This window comes from Branchiostoma floridae, chromosome 9, assembly GCF_000003815.2.
Source record: "Branchiostoma floridae strain S238N-H82 chromosome 9, Bfl_VNyyK, whole genome shotgun sequence".
NCBI lineage: Eukaryota > Metazoa > Chordata > Leptocardii > Amphioxiformes > Branchiostomatidae > Branchiostoma > Branchiostoma floridae.
The window spans coordinates 14,639,206-14,657,641 of record NC_049987.1 but is presented as its reverse complement, the minus strand read 5'-3'; the positions used below and the strand labels follow the sequence as shown (position 1 = coordinate 14,657,641).

At 41.3% G+C, this 18,436-nt stretch overlaps 3 protein-coding genes across 3 annotated transcripts; 2 read left to right on the top strand and 1 right to left on the bottom strand.

The window, feature by feature from the left end:
• The first annotated feature begins 280 nt into the window (after positions 1–280).
• LOC118422765 (POU domain, class 3, transcription factor 4-B-like) lies at positions 281–5,443 on the top strand. The gene is made up of 3 exons (XM_035830510.1): positions 281–1,404; positions 3,127–3,228; positions 3,559–5,443. The coding sequence occupies exons 1-3, from the start codon at positions 442–444 to the stop codon at positions 3,850–3,852; spliced, it is 1,359 nt and encodes a 452-aa protein (XP_035686403.1). The 5' UTR covers positions 281–441; the 3' UTR covers positions 3,853–5,443.
• A 3,927-nt stretch (positions 5,444–9,370) lies between these two features.
• Positions 9,371–14,640, top strand: LOC118422386. The gene is made up of 4 exons (XM_035829908.1): positions 9,371–9,452; positions 10,140–10,247; positions 11,800–12,150; positions 12,804–14,640. The coding sequence occupies exons 2-4, from the start codon at positions 10,188–10,190 to the stop codon at positions 13,395–13,397; spliced, it is 1,005 nt and encodes a 334-aa protein (XP_035685801.1). The 5' UTR covers positions 9,371–9,452; positions 10,140–10,187; the 3' UTR covers positions 13,398–14,640.
• Positions 14,641–15,858: 1,218 nt separating this feature from the next.
• Positions 15,859–17,960, bottom strand: LOC118422188 (E3 ubiquitin-protein ligase TRIM56-like). Its single transcript, XM_035829704.1, has 3 exons — positions 16,617–17,960; positions 16,322–16,503; positions 15,859–15,864 (listed from the first exon to the last, which is right to left on the bottom strand). Exons 1-3 carry the CDS (start codon positions 17,716–17,718, stop codon positions 15,859–15,861), a joined length of 1,290 nt encoding a protein of 429 aa, XP_035685597.1. The 5' UTR covers positions 17,719–17,960.
• Between the last annotated feature and the right edge of the window lie 476 nt (positions 17,961–18,436).

The following is an 18,436-nucleotide window of genomic DNA, read 5'->3' as shown; positions in this document are numbered from 1 at the left end:
AGCGAGTGAAAACAAGGGGTATCGCGAGTAGTGGAGGTTTATGAATATTTATGAGGATAGGCAATGTGCTGTTGCTGTGGAATCCTCGGAAGGCTCTGTCATTGTCAGGCTAGGCCGAAGGAGAACAATGGCTAAAACAACAGCGCACAGTGTGCGATATCCTAGGCGGCGACCAATCAACGCCCGCGTTACTGGTCATCACAGGTTCTGCCGCTTCGCTATATTCAAATTCAAATTAGTCTCCTCCAATCACGACGAATTATTATTCGACGTCATTAGAAATGTGAGAGGTGGTAATAATCTAATTTCCGTGGGGGCTTTGGAGTTGTCAGATGTTTGGTAGTCCTGTCACCTGCGGTCGTGTGCGTTTTCTCTTAGCATAATACAGAGAGTAAGGAAAGTAAATTGCAGAGTTTGGACCGCGTTGTTTGAGTGGAAAACATGGCGACTTCCCCGAGCCCGTTCAGCCAGAGCTCGTCTTCGCCGTCCTCGAGTAACTCGCCGCCTCATCTGGAGAACGGGACCGGGCTGCTCAGCATACCGCCCCCGTACAACGGCTTCGGAGACCACGGTACACACAAGTCGCCGGAGAACGGCCACTCTTTAAACGTGCTGAATGGCCACCAGAGTAGTACGAATGGTTTGGGAAATGGTCACTCCTTCCCGTACGCAACTTCTTGGGCTAGACTGTCAGAGACATCGCCTTCTCCGCCTTGGTTCGCGGGCCTGCACCCGCAGGAGCTCAACGGGAAGATCAACGGGGTCAGAGAGAACGGAGAGGGCCACCCGGTAAGTCTGCATAGAGGCTACCCACCACCGGGCGGCTCGCTACCTACCACCGTACCTTCCAGCTTCATCCCCCCGATAACCACAGCAGGTACCCCCGCGGGCTTCGCCTTCCCTCACTCCGCTTACACCGGCATGGTCAACGGCCACGGCGGGCTCAACGGCATCTTCACGTCGGCTACCCAGCCGCCTATCGTACAGATCCCCAACGGTAACGAGCATCGTAGCAACGGCAGCGCCGGCTCGGGCGGTTCAACCAGCACAGAGGGGGACGACGACAGGGAACAGGCGGACGGAGAGGAGTCTCCCACCGCCGACGAGCTCGAACAATTCGCCATGGTTTTCAAACAACGGAGAATCAAGCTCGGCTTCACCCAGGCTGACGTTGGCCTAGCACTTGGAACGATCCACGGAAACGTTCTCAGTCAGACCACCATCTGTCGGTTCGAGGCCTTGCAGTTGAGCTTCAAAAACATGTGCAAGCTGAAACCGCTTCTACAGAAGTGGTTGGAGACCGCTGACTCCAACATGAGCCCAGGTTCTCTACCCAAAGACGAAGGGCTAGGAGGGGAGGTCATCACACCAGGGAGAAAGCGCAAGAAACGCACAAGCATCGAAGTAAGTATAGTCTCTTTCTTTAACTACCACAAATACTAGTTTCTCGTATCGCTAAACCTAAAACTAAGTAACTTTGAGAGGCGCTGCGCAAAAAAATATTATCATTATTATGACAAAAACACAAAGTACACATGGCATTCCAATGCCCCACACTCAAAACCTCCAAAAACGTCACCAGTAGTAAACACTATTGGCATAAACACGTAAACAAATACTTCTTATTTGACCTCACTTGACGAGTGCTTTCCAATTGGTTTTCAACCAAGGTGGTCCGTTGCTAAGTGCCCCTAAAAAGAAACCTTCGTATAAAGTTTATTTAAGTGTTGGGTATAGATGTACGTTTGTTTTTCAAAGTGTATATAAGAACACGTTTTACTGAAGCTGGAAAAATGTGTTCCTAAAAGATAAAGATTGGTTTTGGTATGATTAGCGGTAATTAGATACATTTGTATCACAAGCACTTTGGCCTTCCACCTCACTGAGAACTGTCCATTTGATAGATGGCTTGTTTAGCTTATTCAAAGTAGTTTGGTCGTCCCGTGGTGAAAGAGTATAAAAAGTTATCAAAAACATACAAAGAAAACCATGTACATTGTCTCTCTAATATTTCGTGAAGTTTTATTTCTTAGACTTAGGAATGATGGACGAACTTTATTTTTCGTGAAATTTTCTTCTGAAATGTTTGACGTGTCTCAAAATCTCAAGACTCCACCACCCAGCGTGTGATCTTAAGTTTGGTTTGTTTTCATAATAGAAGTTTCCATAATTATGTGGACAAACAGAGGCGGCGTTTGCGTATGAGATGAGGTTAATGAAGATCTGCTTAAGCGGCGATGCATGTGAATCCTCGCTGATTCGGGTATCATACATGCATGCATAATCCCAAAGTTTCACTCTCTGACAATGACACAGAATTGTTTTTGTTTTATTTTTTCGTTCTTTATCTCTTAGTATTTTACCAAAGCCACGGTTGTTGTTTTTGCTGGTTCGTTTTTGCTTCTTCCATTTCTAGTTCTGCTTCCAATTTTCCATTTCTTTGCTTTTTTTTAATTTTGACAAAAAAGTCATTTCCTATTAGTATTTTGCCAATCGAATGTGCCTCTGAAAAACTGCAGTATATTTCTGATGTTTTCGTTTTCTTTCCATTTCCCCTTTTCTTACCAATTTTACGGATCTACCCTCTAGTGCAGATGTTTAATGTGATTAAGTGCGTGTATTTCCTGTCTAACTCTAACCCTATCATTTTGACTTCCCGAAACGTGTTCGGTCTGCGTCATCACTGCTTGATTATAGGTCTTAAGACTGGAGGGCATTTTTCGTCTTGTCACCACGCGACAGACCATGCCATTCCAAGCTATGCCTAACATAAGACGACTTTCAAAGCTTCATAACATTTCAACACAGAAGTAAACGAGTTATCAGTCAAAAGTTTCATTTCTACTGTTTACTAGTTACTTTTATTCGCTTTAATGCTAATAATGGTAACTTATTCCAAGTTAATGTTTGATTGAAATGACATTCTGGAACTTTAAGAACAAAAGCAGAAACTAAATACTTGTTTTGAACTAGCCTTTCTTTGTTTTTGAAGGCTTCTAGGATTGATCATTTGGATGGTTATGATTTTCAATAACAATAACTACTATTGAAAGAAAAAGTAAATACGACACTGCAAAGCTTATCAAATGTTTACATGTACTGATACCAGACTATTTTGTCCCCCAGGTGTCAGTGAAAGGTGCATTGGAAACTTTCTTCTACAAGCAGCCCAAGCCGTCTGCGATCGAGATTAGCCAACTTTCTGAGGGACTCAACCTTGACAAAGAGGTAAAGATGATGATCAACTTTTTTCTAACAAAAGTTAGAAAATGTCATTCAATTTGTAACGGAATTGTCACCTTCTTTTAGAAACTGACCCACTCACTTCTTAATTTGAGCACGCAAGGACGTCTCATATAACGTCCTTTGAGCACGTACAGAATTTGATGTTGACTGATAATGATTGATTTCTTCTTTATTATCACTAATCAGAGCCTTTCACATCCAATAACTATATTTTAGGACAACGATTACTATTTGAATCGAAACGACAGTAACGATGGCTTTCTTTGACGCTTTGGTCTTTTATTCACTTTCTTAATATTTTGTCCCACATAGGTTGTGCGCGTATGGTTCTGTAACCGCCGCCAGAAGGAACGTCGCATGTCGCCGTACCACGCCGTCAACGGGATGAACGGCCACATGAACGGTCACGTCAACGGCCACGCCAACGGGCACGTCAACGGCAACGGACTGATGACCAACGGCCACGGCATGTACAACGGCGGGGACGACATCGACATCCACCGAGGAGCGCCCTCCCCCATCCCGCACCACCTGGCCCATAACGGCCACCATCACCACCACGTCATGATGCCTGCTCACAGCCCTGCCGCCATCTCCTCACAGTAACTGTAAGAGATCCACCTCCAACGCGTCGCCAAAAAAGCCGTTTAAACGTTGTAAGGGCTGTCTCTATTACAGCAACTTTTCTACGTTTTGCCTTATGTAAGCCACGTTCTGGACTGTCAACGATGGCCGCTAGGTGTAATGCTAGCCATGTTTTATTTTTCTAGACGCAACCGTTTATTTTTTGTTGATATGTCAGATTTGTTTTCGCTTCTGGCGTCTGTACAGTTTAACTCTAACACAACAAATGAGGGCATCTTGCTTCCCTGAAAAATTGGACGGCTAGTTTTTTTTCCGCATCGTGATATGAAAAATGACGTAAACTTTGTGAGCCTCTTTTAGAATTGAGGACAAAAGTTAAGTATTGTATTCAGAGCGCTTTACCTTGTACATTTTGGGTGTCGGGTAGTTATTAGTTGATATTCGAATGGCAGCTATGTTATGAGACTAATTTATATGTAATAGTGTAACGCTGTATCTCTAGTTTCTGTTAGGACTTTTGTGTTATGGACAAGGGTTCAAATTCGCAATTGTAACCACGTAAAAAGTTGCTAGGTAGATAAAAGTTGTGTCAATTTCAAGAAAACAGTCACGAAATATCTCGCCAGTTTGTGCTCGAACAAGGGGACAAGTTTGTTACGAATGCTACAAATTAAGTCCAATTTGGCACTTTTGAATGGAAATCAAAACAAACCCAGTGCCCCTGGCGCCACAGATTGGCTTATTTTTCATAATCTGGCCCATCTGCCATTCTTTGCTTCTTTGGCCGATTTTGGTAGACAACTTGGCAAACGGCTTTTGTTGTTGTCTGACTATCTGATAGTTGGTAAGAAAAACAAGTGCCCGGTCGTAGCAACGTCATTTTGTCGTTGAGGAAATCTTTGTGACTGAAAATATTTCTTTTTCGGATAACCCCGAACCAAAACACGAGAAAGTGGCATTTCCATTAGAAATCCCCGAAATTCCAAACAGATGTAAACATTCCTTTGTTACGGAAAACACGTCACACGTTTCCATGTGCAATTCCACGTCCTATTGTGCAATAGTTTGAATATGCATATCCCCCACTCCCCACAACATCTGTGGGTTGTGTGCGGATTTTCGTCGTTTTTTGGTAACTTGTAAGATCCTTCGCTGCTCATTTTCCGACTATTATTGATTTATACTATACATGTTGTACACATACTTATGTCATGTGATCCTACTACGTTTTCGTACTTTTCTTTTCTTAGGAGTAGAAATTTAGGAAAGTAGATGCCCTACGATTAGATAGTTATGAAATACTTGATGATAAAAGAAGTCCAAGCGATATGTTGCATTAGCGATTGTGTTTGGCATTTGTTTGTTGCAAGAAAGGATAAGTCTATGCAAATGACTTTTGTAATATTGTGAGCATTGCTGCTGTATTTACTGATTCAAAAGAAGAGAGTTGTGCCAAAAAAGAGCCTCGCATTTCCAAAGAGTGCCATGTTTTGGAGGAACAGTTTTTTTAGTAACCATATCATAAAACAGAAGGTCTATTCCACACCTAGTGTGGGGTATATTTTATACTCCGTCTCTGAGACTAAGAATAAACAACCTTGTCCCGAGGAAACGGTTGGTCGTGTATGTCTTCTTTGTTCTCATTGGTTAAGTGGTTAAGACTATATCCAATCATATGTTACAACTTAGAGAGAAAAGTAAAAGATTGTCATATCTATCCGCTGCCTTCGGGACTATTGCACATCTAGGCATATAGGTGAAAGACCCAAAAATCTTGTTTCTTTTCTCCCAAATTCTCAACGAAATTGAGCATTCTTTCTCTTTTACGGTATGGAGTGTTCTCTAAGAATTTTCAAAGTTACAAACATCATGTCTGGCAAGTATAACATTATAAACCACATGCAGATGAAGTTCGATTTGATGAACTTCAAAATAATGCACACCTTATAACAAAACCTAACTGCCGGGAGTTTGGCCTTTGTCTTGCCATTTAGGTGAAAATCCACCGTGGTGATGGAAAGAAGGGTCTAATTGAGTCTAGGCAGGAGAATGGCACGCGTAAATTCCCGACAAACCCTCGGGGAGCCCCGGACGATAATCACTCTCTCACCGCGGCAGGTGGCCGGGCGACGACGTAAGCGATCCCCGCTACAGCTATCTGATTCAGACAAAGCCTTCATGTTTCTCTGTTCCCAATCATAAAGACGATTCGCTGACATGTTGCAAAGCGATTTACATGAACGTAATGTGAGGCAAAAATCCTCCACTGGAGTTACTTATAGCTATTAATATTTTGTCGTTTTGTTGAAAAAAATGGCAGCGTTTTGAGAAGAAGAAAGGATTGATCATTAATCCCATGTGGTATGACAAGATTATACTTTGCATAAAGAAGCTAACGGCGGCTGTTCTGACGATAGCAAAACTTGATAACGAAATCTGACATTTTCGTCAGAGTGTAAGGAAAAATCGTACAAAACTAACAATTGGCTATAAAATGCTAATTATCTCTTCTAGAAAATGACTCACATCCCCAAAAGGCTATAAAACTTGGCGAATATTTTGAGAGACTATCAAGGTTTTATACAATGATGTTTTAGCCTAGATCGTCCAAGCACTCTGTCATCTCGAAAGTCGAGACTACATACTAGTAGGATCTAGAAGTCACAGAAGATCTAGGTCTTATCTAAATGCACTAATCTATACACTATTGTTAAGTATGGTAGGTAAAAGGAAATTGATAGGCAAAAAAATATGTCCTTGGGGTTGTGTTTCTTCATCCATCAACGTCTGAAACAGCAGATTTGATTGATGTCGTCCATTTTTTCTCACGTTCGGGCGAAAGAGGCGCGATTCTTTCCATCTTTCTGTCAAAATGTCTCCTGGGAAGTCTTCTAAGTAACGAACTGGACTCCTCATTAGCAAAAAGGTACAGGAAAAAGGAAGGTGTGTGTGAATCATAAAATGTGTCCACTCGCAGATGGCACTTTAGTTGATTACCCTGCGCGCCCATAGGAGCGAGGGATTTGGTTCGGTCCGGTTGCTCATCCTGTCGTCTGAATTCCGAGAATACTGACCAACAAATGACATTAATTACGTCATCAAGATTAAAGGTCGAAACACGTGGGTGGACGCAGGAAATACCTCAACAAAGACACATTTCCTGTTCGGCTTAAAATCTTTGTGACTCAGATAGACTTTTTCGAATTTCAATCGACTAGAATCAGTGATGTTTTGAGCAGTCGTTTTAGCATTGTGTTTTCACCTTTCATAAAATCACTTGTTCCCATTGATACACGTGAAAATCCTCTTCGGTTTTGTTTTATTTCACATAAAAAAATCAACGTTTTCTGAAGTTTTTTCTTTTCTGTTCTGTTTCTAAAACTATATGATATACTGATATATCATATAAGTTAAGCAAATTGTACCAACTTGATTTAAAGAAGCGTCAAGAGTGAAAGAAACAAAGCCTGTATGGGTTGCAAAATAAAATCTTAAAAATTATGGCGGGCTTACTCCTCTGGTGTGTTATTAATTCCATTTGACCAGTTTCTACTCTGTTAGAAAAAATGTGCCTAGTGTACCAAAAGATCACGTTTTTACTATTCTACGAAATCTATTGTTCCTGACCCAATCGTTCCATTGCCCCCCTCCCCCTTGCAGGTGTTTCGTTATCTGTACCTATATCGTCTGTAGTTTCCGACTAGTCTCAGACTAGTTTTATCAGCCCGGTATAACTGGACGGGTGAATCATTACCGTAAAGTAGCGAATTATTATTCTTGGATTAAAGGATTTAACTCCCTTGAGAGAAAACAGCGCGCAAAATGGTTCATCGAAACAGTAGAGATTTGTACTGTCTCGCCTAGTCTTGTTTTGTGTCGTCCCCAAAATCACATTTTATACACGGAAATCCTTGCTGCTTTTACTGACTAAAAATGTCTGATTTTTATGACATGGCTGTACGACTTGACCATAACCTCCTAAAGAAGAGATTTCGTGGTAAAGTAAAACAAAGGACACCGCGTCAGCTGGAAGTCACCGCCGCGAAAGCAAAATTGGACGTCGCCATTGTTTTTCTCCGAAGGTGTTCTCCCAATTTTCTCTTTCGGTCCGCGGCTCGATTGTCGGCTGATTTACATTATTATTTATCGAGATCGGTCCACTCACACCTTTTTAGAATAATCCTTTGTTTTTAAGAAGACGGCGTTTCAGATAACTTTTACACACACCGCTTCAAGTACAACTGTGCGTGGTTGGCGGGATAGCTAATTTACTATATGTACATCACACTGTAGTATCAATTACACATACTAGTACATGTATTTGGTAACAACGTAATATGAATTCAATAAAGGCAACCTAAGCAATATTGGCTCCAGATAGCCGTGTTGGTTAACCCAGAAAAAAACATCTTATTCCACAGAATACATGTCCACAGACGCAATAGATGCCCACAGTTTTTAATATTATATATGTCATTATATAAAAATATTATACATATAAAGAAGTTACCCGTGTGCGAAAGAACTTGTAAATACTGTACGTTAGATATGGTAGAAAACGAAACACATTCTACATGTATTTCAAACTGCCCCTTCTATGATCAAGAGAGAAAAGAGCTCTTAAAAGAAGCTACCAAATTCTATCCTAATATCTCCACGTTTACAGACAAAAAGAAAATTACTCTCCTTTTAACGTCGCGAAACCCACACATTACAGAAAAAGTGGGATCTTTCGTCTTCCATTGTCTCAGAAAAAGAAGTCAAACCCAATAAGTTACATCTTTAAGTTAGACTAGAGTAGTCGCTTACTATACTGTTTTATTTAGTGTTTACCATTATTTGTCTGTCATTTTTTGTCACTTGCAATTAGCCCTCGGGCAAGTATTTGCAATAAACTTATCACTATAATATATGCGAACTTCAACAAACCGTTGATAAATCAAAGCTATGTTTCTTAAACATTAAAATGTGGTCTTTGTGTTTGTTGTGCGTTCCTAAAATAACTTCATGTTTCTGGTACTGTAAATGCATTTAAGTTCGCGGGGATTTAATTTCGCGGTAGCGGGAAAAGGGACTTTTCGCGGAGGATTTAATTTCGCGGTAACACCATAGACTGCAGTCGAATACCATGAGAAAAATGTTCGCGGTGGTTTTATGTTCGCGGTATAGTGGTCACCGAGAAAACCGCGAACATTAATCCACCGCGAACATTTCTGCATTTACAGTATTTTACACTACGTCAATGAATGGATGAATGAAGACCTTTATTGTACAGTTTTGCCCGACCGAGCTAAGTACATCAGTACAGGTCACAACAAGTCAAAACATATCAATGTGCTCAATTGATTTTGCCTTGTGAATAGAGCAATCGTCCTCAACTTTGCGTCTTGGTGGGACATGATTGTTTGTGAAGACAGTTTGTTTAAGATGGTCTTTTAACGAAATAAAATTGGACGATGCAGGTTTGATGGGTATGTATGACAGGGGACAGTTGTCTGTGCTTTGTGGCTAGCCGGTTATGTATGACTTGAAAAGTAGGTTTATGTGTACCTGTAACTAGTCCATGCCGCGTTGCATTGTTTGAAGAAAGATTACTAACGTTATGACTAAAGAAGAGCCGGGTATGTATGTGTATCTGTTGACATTGTTGTATTTCATACACTCATGTCTTGATTATAATAGCAGTCCTAGTACAAAGCCGACTTTGGTTAGGTTTTGCTCAGGTCAACCTAAAATAGGCTAGGGTAGGTCGGGTAACTATCTAGAAAGACAACATTTTTTTTGGCCTACATGTCACGTTGCATTTTTTGAGGGTCAAGATGGCGAATATTGTGACTGAAGAAGAGGGTATGTAGGCGTATCCATTGGCATTGTAGTACATGTATTTCATAAACCCTCTTCTTTTTTCAAAATAGAAGTCTAGTGACGAAGCTGAATTGGCAGTTATGTTTTGGCGGACGACGAGTACGGACTACTAGTACTAAGACGGACATAGTAGAGTACAGTATAAGGTGTTGCAACTAGTTGCCTGCCATATTCTGTGACAGATTAGGGAAAAGGGAAATACGGGTCCATGCTTGTGTTTATTAACAATCTCGGTTATCAATGCCAACAACATGTACTCGTATTTTTGTGTAAAGTTATGCAAGATTTGTGCACATGTCATGCAACAATGACCACAATCTGGTTTAAGATCAGTACCCTTTTTTACAGCGTATACCTAGTTAAAGATTACCCACCAGAAAGAACGGATAACAGTATGAAAGTCCATATACATATACATATAATTGATACCATTTGTACACTAGAAGAAAGATTGACGAAGAAGCCAGCATGAAGACATCGATAAAATCAAGATGGACATAGAACACTCTGAAGACAAGATCAAGGGCACCACTTGGCGGTCGTGTTTCAAGGTAAGGCACATTTCATCATTTTGTTTTTGTGTAAAAAAAATACATGAATAGAAGCTACGTGGACAACTCTTATTTTCAGTGTTACAAGAGTTACGCATTCAGTATCAAATGATGGTACAAAGGGGGGCATCTCACTAAAGCTGTGGTACGCTCAGCAGATTTCATCGACAAAACGAATCTTTTACGTTTTTTTAGTCATACGTGCACGTTTTGTATAATATTCCCATTATAAAGTCAAGGGTAACATTAACTCAATTTAGAACACAGCAGTGCCGCCAACGCATCACAGACCAGTGAGAACAAGGCCTAGGAAAAGGTTGTATTTCCGGTAATGCCCGACCGACCTACGACGGATCGTACCAAAAGCCTACCGACCCTACCTATTTAGGGGTGTCGACCTCTGACAAGAGACATAAAATGTTCCATCTAACAAAATAGTTTTCCAACATGTTCCCATTTCGATAATTGCACAATGTTTGTTCGTATAACTAAACACATGATGTTGAAAATATCAGTGAACTGATGCATTTCTGTTTTATATTGTCAAACTTTATTTTATGTATGTATGTATTTATTCTAGCCTGAGTACTACCAGCTTCTTAGTTTAGACCTACGTCACATTTTCAACCCGGGCCCGGCTTGGCTGTTTGCGGAAACGAAAAATTAAAGTCTATGCCGATAAATATGCACAAGGCATGATGTTGAATTATTTGTGGTCCGTTTTGTGTTTTTGTTGTCTTTTATATCGTACTTTTCCTTCCCCATAACTGCCTTGCTGGGCCTCTTTGTAGAAATGTGACGTCAGCTTTTCCGGGGCTCCCATTGGTTTTTGGTTATTTGGTTATTGGGTGGGCCGACTACTCTCTCTTTGCAGCCAGGGGCTGAATTGCGAGGAGCTTACAATAGGCGGGGCTAAATCGCAAGGGTCTGGAGCGAGCTGCCATTCGGCGCCACTCAGGTGACCTCAATACGACAGCAATTGCCCCAGGTGCGGCCAAGGTACTGTAGGTTTTGAACCGCTCACACCGCACCATCGCACGTGTGGCGGGTTCTTTAACGTGCCCGGGGTATGGCCCTCCTCTTACACGGGACCTCCATTTAACGTCCTATCCGAGGGACGACTCATTTTCACTTGAGTAAAGTGAGGAAAGTCGTGTAAAGTGCCTTTCCCAAGGGCACAAGATCGGCAGCACGGCAGGCGGAGTCGATCCCGCAACCTCTCGGTCACGAGGCGGACACAATACCACTGTGTCAAGGCACGGGGAGTATGAGAGCCCCGGTAAACCACTGAGGTTAAGATAAACCTCCTTGGGTAAATTAACAAGGCTGATACTCTGGCTATATTTATTCATCACTTGGGCAGAAATCTACAGAAATAGTTTTTAGGGCGTGATATAGCCATCCGATCATCTTCATCATCATCATCTTCATCATCATCATCTTAACCATCACCAACAGTATCACTTATACCATTATAAGTACATTATTGGTGTCATTATCATTAAACTCATTCATTATTATCAGTACTTATACTATTATATCTTTACTTCAGAACCAGTTGGGTGTGGCGGCTTGTCTGGCGGGAGGTCTGTTTGCAGGATTGGTGCCTGCAACATCCCGGTATGTCCAGGACCGGGGATACACCGCCATACAGCTGCATCTCTTTAACGATGTGCTCATTCTTCTGGTCCCACTCTGCATCGTCGCCTACCAAAAGACCAACCTCCGCCTAAAGGAATATAAGCAGGCGCTTCATTTGATGTTTCAAGGTTTGGGTAGATTCGTCAATATTCTTTGCCACATCTATGCATACCAATTCGTTCCTCCAGCCAACGCAGAGACAGTTCACAACGCCAGCGCTCCGGTCTTCTGTGTCATTTTTTCCTGTACTTTCCTTCAAGAGGTAAGCTGTAAACGTGTGTAGGCCACAGTATCTTAATTCCATGGATGGTGGCCTCTTCATACTCGAAATATGTTGAGAAAGTGCAATAAACAACAAGAGGGATAGGAAGAGATGCCTAAATTTTCGAAGTAGTGACCATAAAAGCTGTAGCAAGAAATAAAGTTACAAAGTTGACAACTGTACTCAAGGCTACCTACATTAGTGTCGCTTTAAATCGCAATTGCCACACGACATGTCTTCCCACCTTTTGTGTTCTTTGTCATGTGGACCATCTGTGGTCGAAATCAGGAACATATATATATACGCGTACTAACGTCATCCATAAAATTTACATGCCATGGCCCATTGTAAAAAAAACAATTGAAAGAGATCTAGTCTCTACCATAACTATAACTACGCTGACTATATAGGGAGCATTCAGTTGGTGTTTGTCTTGTTGTGCGTAAGCAGCTATGTGAATACTGCAGGGTTGCAGTATGTAAGGCGGCAGTGGTGTAATAGGATACTTGGAGAATCGTAAGTATGGTTTGGCTATGGTCCAATTAATGGGGTTGTAGCTTGCAGAGCCAAGATGACTTCAGACTTCACCCACGCAGTTGTCAAATTGTAAGGTGTAACCAATTAAAACGTGTTCCTATTCTGCGTCACTTCAGGATCCATCCTGTGCGACCATTGTTGGCAGTCTTTGGTGCATCGCTGGTGTTGTACTTCTCGGCTACGGTAGCTTCGTCAACAAGGGGTCATCAACAGACTGGGACGTTGGTCTGGGAATGGGTCTGGCCATATTCTCAGCAATATTTCACGGCGCAATTATCGTTCACGCTAAAGGCCTGGCGGAGAACACCTCACGAACGATGATGATAGTGTATACATATGTAATAAGTACGGTTTGCGCAGGGATAGCATTATGTTTTACCAGTGTAACATGGCACCTCGAACTGTTTACCGCCGCAATGCTATCTATAAGTTGTTTTAGTACTGCATTCAGAGTGCTTTTCTTCTACCTTGCTCTGAAGCTAGTTGAGGTTAACGCAATAACTGCCCTGTATCAAGTCAATGTATTTCCTGCCTATGGCCTACAATGGTTAATGCTAGGCTTTGTCCCTACAGTTCTGGAAGGTTTTGGTCTAGGGTGTGTGCTGATAGGGACCTCTTGTGTTGCGATTTGGGAGGCGTTTGCTCGTTGGAAAGCAAACAGGCACAGGGCATTCATAAAAGAACTTAACTTCACATTACCAAAAAATTAATCACAAAAGACGAAGCCTCGTATTGCTGTTTCGAAGTGTATAGTATTTTGAAATGCGTATCACACTTCCTCGCAAACTGACCTAAAAAGTTAACCTTACAGGTGTGATTTTGCCTTCAGGTTATAATTATGCCATGTTGTGTCAAAGGGCAAAATGCTGTGCTTACGGTCACCCAACATACTCTAGCAAAACCTGACGAAACTAGCAGTTTTTTAGTCAACCTATGGCAAGGGACATAGAATTTTTGATAGCGTTGCAGAATCGTTTTTCAATATGTTCTCCTCAGTTTTGTTGCGCAAGAGAAAATCATGTTTGTACAATATATATCTAGATTGTTTTCCAATTGTTAAAATGTAACTTGGCCTTGGCCTAGCAACTGGGTTAAGACGTACTTTCAAAATAAAAAGTATAGGGGCATCAAATATTGCAAACCAACTCATCCCGGACAAAAGTCTACACATAATACAGGCATGTCACCATCAAGATGTGGAGGCATTTTTCAATCTTTAAAAGCATAACTACAAACTGTAAAGCCTTCTATCAATGTGCATCACTGATTTCAAATCATTATCGTCATATAACCTTCATAAAGTATAGGCCTTGTTTTTGGTGTCAGTATGTTTGTCTGTGTGTCTGTTTGTATTTCTAGATATTTGTAGTCAGTGTAACTTTAGAACGTCTGGATGGATCGTAATGGTATTTGCTATGTGGGTTGGGAGATGAAGGCCAAGGTCGATTTTGTGTGTTCCTTGATAGTTGATACTGTAGTTGAACTTACGTTTTGTTTTGTTTCTTTTCTCCTAGACATACGACTGTCTGTATGTTTTGGTGTAAGGAAGAAGTGACGTAGGGCCACCTAGAATATTCCTCTGGAACGGCAGGGGCGGTTTTAAAAAGATATTTCGAGGAGGATAAGTAAACGAAAGAAATACGAATTTCCATAATATTCGGTATGCAGATAGTTCAGACAGAGATGTAGAGAATGATATACAAATCATTACTTAATTTGCATAATTGATAAGGTAAATTTGTAGTGTTTCCCATTTCATGACTTCCATACACGTAACGTTTGTAATTTATGGCAGGTGAAAGATGAAGCTGAAAGACCATCACAAATAAACAAAAGGACCATCATAAATAACTTAGGTAAGGCTAAAAACAGCTTTATTCGCATAATCAATGAGACAAAATATTTCATGACGGTATGAGGTCTCCTATCTCTAAGTGACATGTCTGTCTGTCTGTCTGTCTGTCTGTCTGTCTGTCTGTCTGTCTGTCTGTCTGTCTGTCTGTTTGTGTTTCAGGTATTTTGGTCCCCCCCCTCCACGTCACATTTTGATACAAGAAGCTTTATTGACACGAAAAAAGTACAGTCACTTTTGTATGGCCAACTATAAACTACAACGAAAAAAGAGAGAAGAATACAGAATACATCTTACAATGCTACTAATTAGACAGTATAGGATAATAAGATTCTACTAATCAAACAATATCAGGTTGGGTTAAACGTGTCTTTTCTAATCACAAAGCAATCTTTTATGTATTTACCTATCCTGGCACTATGAGGACTGTCGGATATAAAGATTATAGTCAAATCTACTTCTGGTATCTAGAATCTTGAAATATGTAGTATTTATATATGTTATCTCATGTCTCTGTTGTTGTGGTTCTGTGCAAGAATATCGTGCTCTGGAAGCCGACTCCGTAGTCCTCCAGCGTTAGGTCATCTCGGAGAGTCTTGCCAGCAAACACCAATGACAATGTGGCATTATCTGAAAGTGTATGGCGATTATCATTGTTTACAGTTAACCAAATCGTTATTCTAAAGAAAACTGTATATCGCTGTTGCCATATCTTCACTTCAATTTTCAAATAAAAAACGTGGAGTTGAAACGATTGTAGTTGGAAAGAAGGGAAGCCGTTTCCAGGGCCAAAAGGTTGCGAATATCTTGCTAAGAAAGAGAGGCGAATACTGATAGATGTTGCCAACTTTATCAACAAGAACGATACCCGAAAAAATATGCGTAAGGAAATACGAGTGCTGCTTGGGCATTTGCACAATTCGCTTTCGATGGTATTTTAGAATAGACATATATATGAAGGGCTCTACTCTCCAAGAAGAGGTTTGGTTCCGGCCGTTTTTGACTAGTTTTTAGGCGTTTTTGTCAGGCTTTCTATTTTGTGCCGTTTTCGTTTGGCCGCGAGATATAAGGAAAACGGTATAAAACATTAAGCCAGACAAAACCGCCTAAAACACATGAAAATCAGTCGAAGCCGAAATTCTGCATGTAGAGTAGAACATCACTACCTTTTTCGACTTTCCCGCAGCATCTTTTCTTGATGGAAGCCACCGTATCGCTCAGACTGACATCGTTGATTGTAACCGTCCATTGACTTCTCCGTTCAGACTGCAGTTGTACGAAAATCTGAAAGTAGTGATGTATGTCAGCACAAAACGATGTCAAAGCTGAAATGTTTCAAGTAATTTTGTCACTTCAGGGTCATATTGTATCTTCTTTACCCACTTGTACACATTGTCGTAAATCGGAATCATAATCATCCTTTCTGAGATCTAAACGGTACCATTACAGTCCGAAAGAACAACAACAAAGTACTTGCAAACATGTTTTGTACAGCATCACGTTGTTTGCAAATATTTGTCACATTCCCTTGGTTCATACAAGTAATTCAAGCACTGCACTGAAAGGGTGACGCGTGTCAATCGTTGAATAAGCTTCTATCTAAAATTTATATTTTTCTAGACTAAGTAAATGTAACCATCTAACCATTCACTGCATTGTGAAAAAAAATCAACCTGGGTACCACCCTCCGTGGTAAGCAAGCAAAAAGAGCCAGCGGTAATACTATGGAGAATGGTACCCCTGCCAGGCTAGAAAAAAAATCCCCACTCGGTATCCTCTCACCTGGTGAGCTCTAGCACAGCTAATCTTGTTGACAGCCACGTTCCCAACTTCGTAACACGGGCCCAGTAGGTGACCACATTTCAGTTTGATTTGAACAAAACAGGACGTCTTGCAGAGGCCTACAAGATGCTTGTCTCCGCAAACGTGGCCACAGGGGAGTTTAAGTTCACATGCCTCAATATCTGGAAAAATGAAAGGGGTGGGGGGTTAAAACATAGCGCAATTGAAGCAAATGGAAGCGGTTTTCCCGGAAATACGGCCGTGTGTCCCCCATTAGCTGTTTTCAAATTCGTACCTCCATGGACGGACCCTAAAGTGAAGGATGGCATCTTGGTGTTCTCGTCGAAGGTCCGAGGGGGCATTTGGCCAACACTTGGGACACTCTCTGCTTCAAGAGTTTCCAGTCGTTTCTTGGTATCAGACCCAACGACAGTGATTTCGTAGTCACTTCCATACGATAGAAGTTTCTCTGCAAACTCTACGGTACTTCCAAGGTAGGCGAGCTTGCTTCCGGCGCCATCTTTTTCAGGCAACAACAGTTTTTGCCGAAAAGCTGAAATGTTCCTGTTTTTTGCTTGGAGAGTTTCTTTCTCTTTGTCTACTTCCGAAATGATGATTTTCTTCAGCTTGGAGGCTGCGTCAACTATTTGAAAGTCGATGTCTTTTTCTGCCTGTATTTCGTCCTCGAGCTGATTTTGCAGCTGATAGCACAATGCGCGGTAGTCACTTGCTTTTGATTTGACCTTGTCGATTTGACCTTGCACTTCAGCCCTCACCAAGGCACTGTGTTCCTTAAGATGTGTGAAGGAATGTTCTCTGTGTTTGAGCAGTGCGCAATCGCGACACATCGGTACCTGGCACGTTTCGCAGAAGAATTTGAGGACCTCGTCTGTGTGCTCACTGCAAGTGTGCTCCTGTCCGTTTCGCACATTTAATGCCTGTCCCTCTCCCCTCAGCTCATCCAGCCCTAAAACTGTATGGTTTCTAGTCACTTTGATCCGCGAGTGAGCTGCTACACACTCGTCACACAAGAGTTCGTCACAGTTTAAACACCGAGAAGTAGCAGGACCCTTTGAGTCGCAATAAGGGTTGCTGCAGACGATGTCTTGTCCTTCAGAATGCAAAGTCTTGTGAAGGTTAACGGTATCCTTCAAACTTTCGACGAAGAAGTTGTCCTTTAGACCGTCCACTTTGCCACCCGGAAGTGGTGACTTGCATCTGCAGGTTGGGCACTCTATTTGGTCGTCTTCGACACTGTGGGCCTTCGTATATTCCGCCAGGCATTCTTTGCAAAAGGTGTGCAGACATGGAAGTATTTTAGGCGCACGGAAGGGTTGCAAACAGATCTGACACTCGAGAAAGTCGTTGGATATTTCCTTCAGAAGTGAGGCCGCCATCTTGTTTCGATTCCCCTACGTCATAATACTAATACCGCAAGTCATGTCGGGAACAACTTTTCAGTTTGAACAAGGGACTGTAGTGTACGACAGTACGTGATGCGAAACTTACTATGAATAAGTAACGCTTTACTTATTGATAAAGGCCGTCATATGCAATACAAGAGTTCGGAGACCTCATATCGCTAGGAGATATTTAGAGCCTATGAAGATTTACCATTTCATCTTCTCTCATTGATTATGCAAAAAAGGTTTTTTTTTATACTTATGATGATCTTCTTAACCAAAATTACTTTGTAGAATTCCTTTTGTTTGGCAAAGGTCCTTGTTTCCTTTTTTTCATAAATTATGCAAAGGACGTAATCTACGCTATACCATTTAAATGATACATGTCACAACTTACTACTGTGGAATTTAATTAGCGGTATAACGTTAACGTCAACAGTTACTATTTCTTCAATAATTATGCAATAAGAATCTCGTTTGCATAGTAAGAATTTGTCTGTGTTTCACCTTTAAATAGAGATGTACACCATGACATGCAAATTATGCGAATCAAGACTTAATGACGTAGTTAAGAAAAATTTGTAATTCTAGTGTTTTCTGAAAGGACTTTCTTACATGTAACGTTAACGTGTATAATTCATGGAAGGAGAAACACTAACAGATAATTATTATACAAACGAGTAAAGTGGTGAATGTAATAATTAACGTTAAT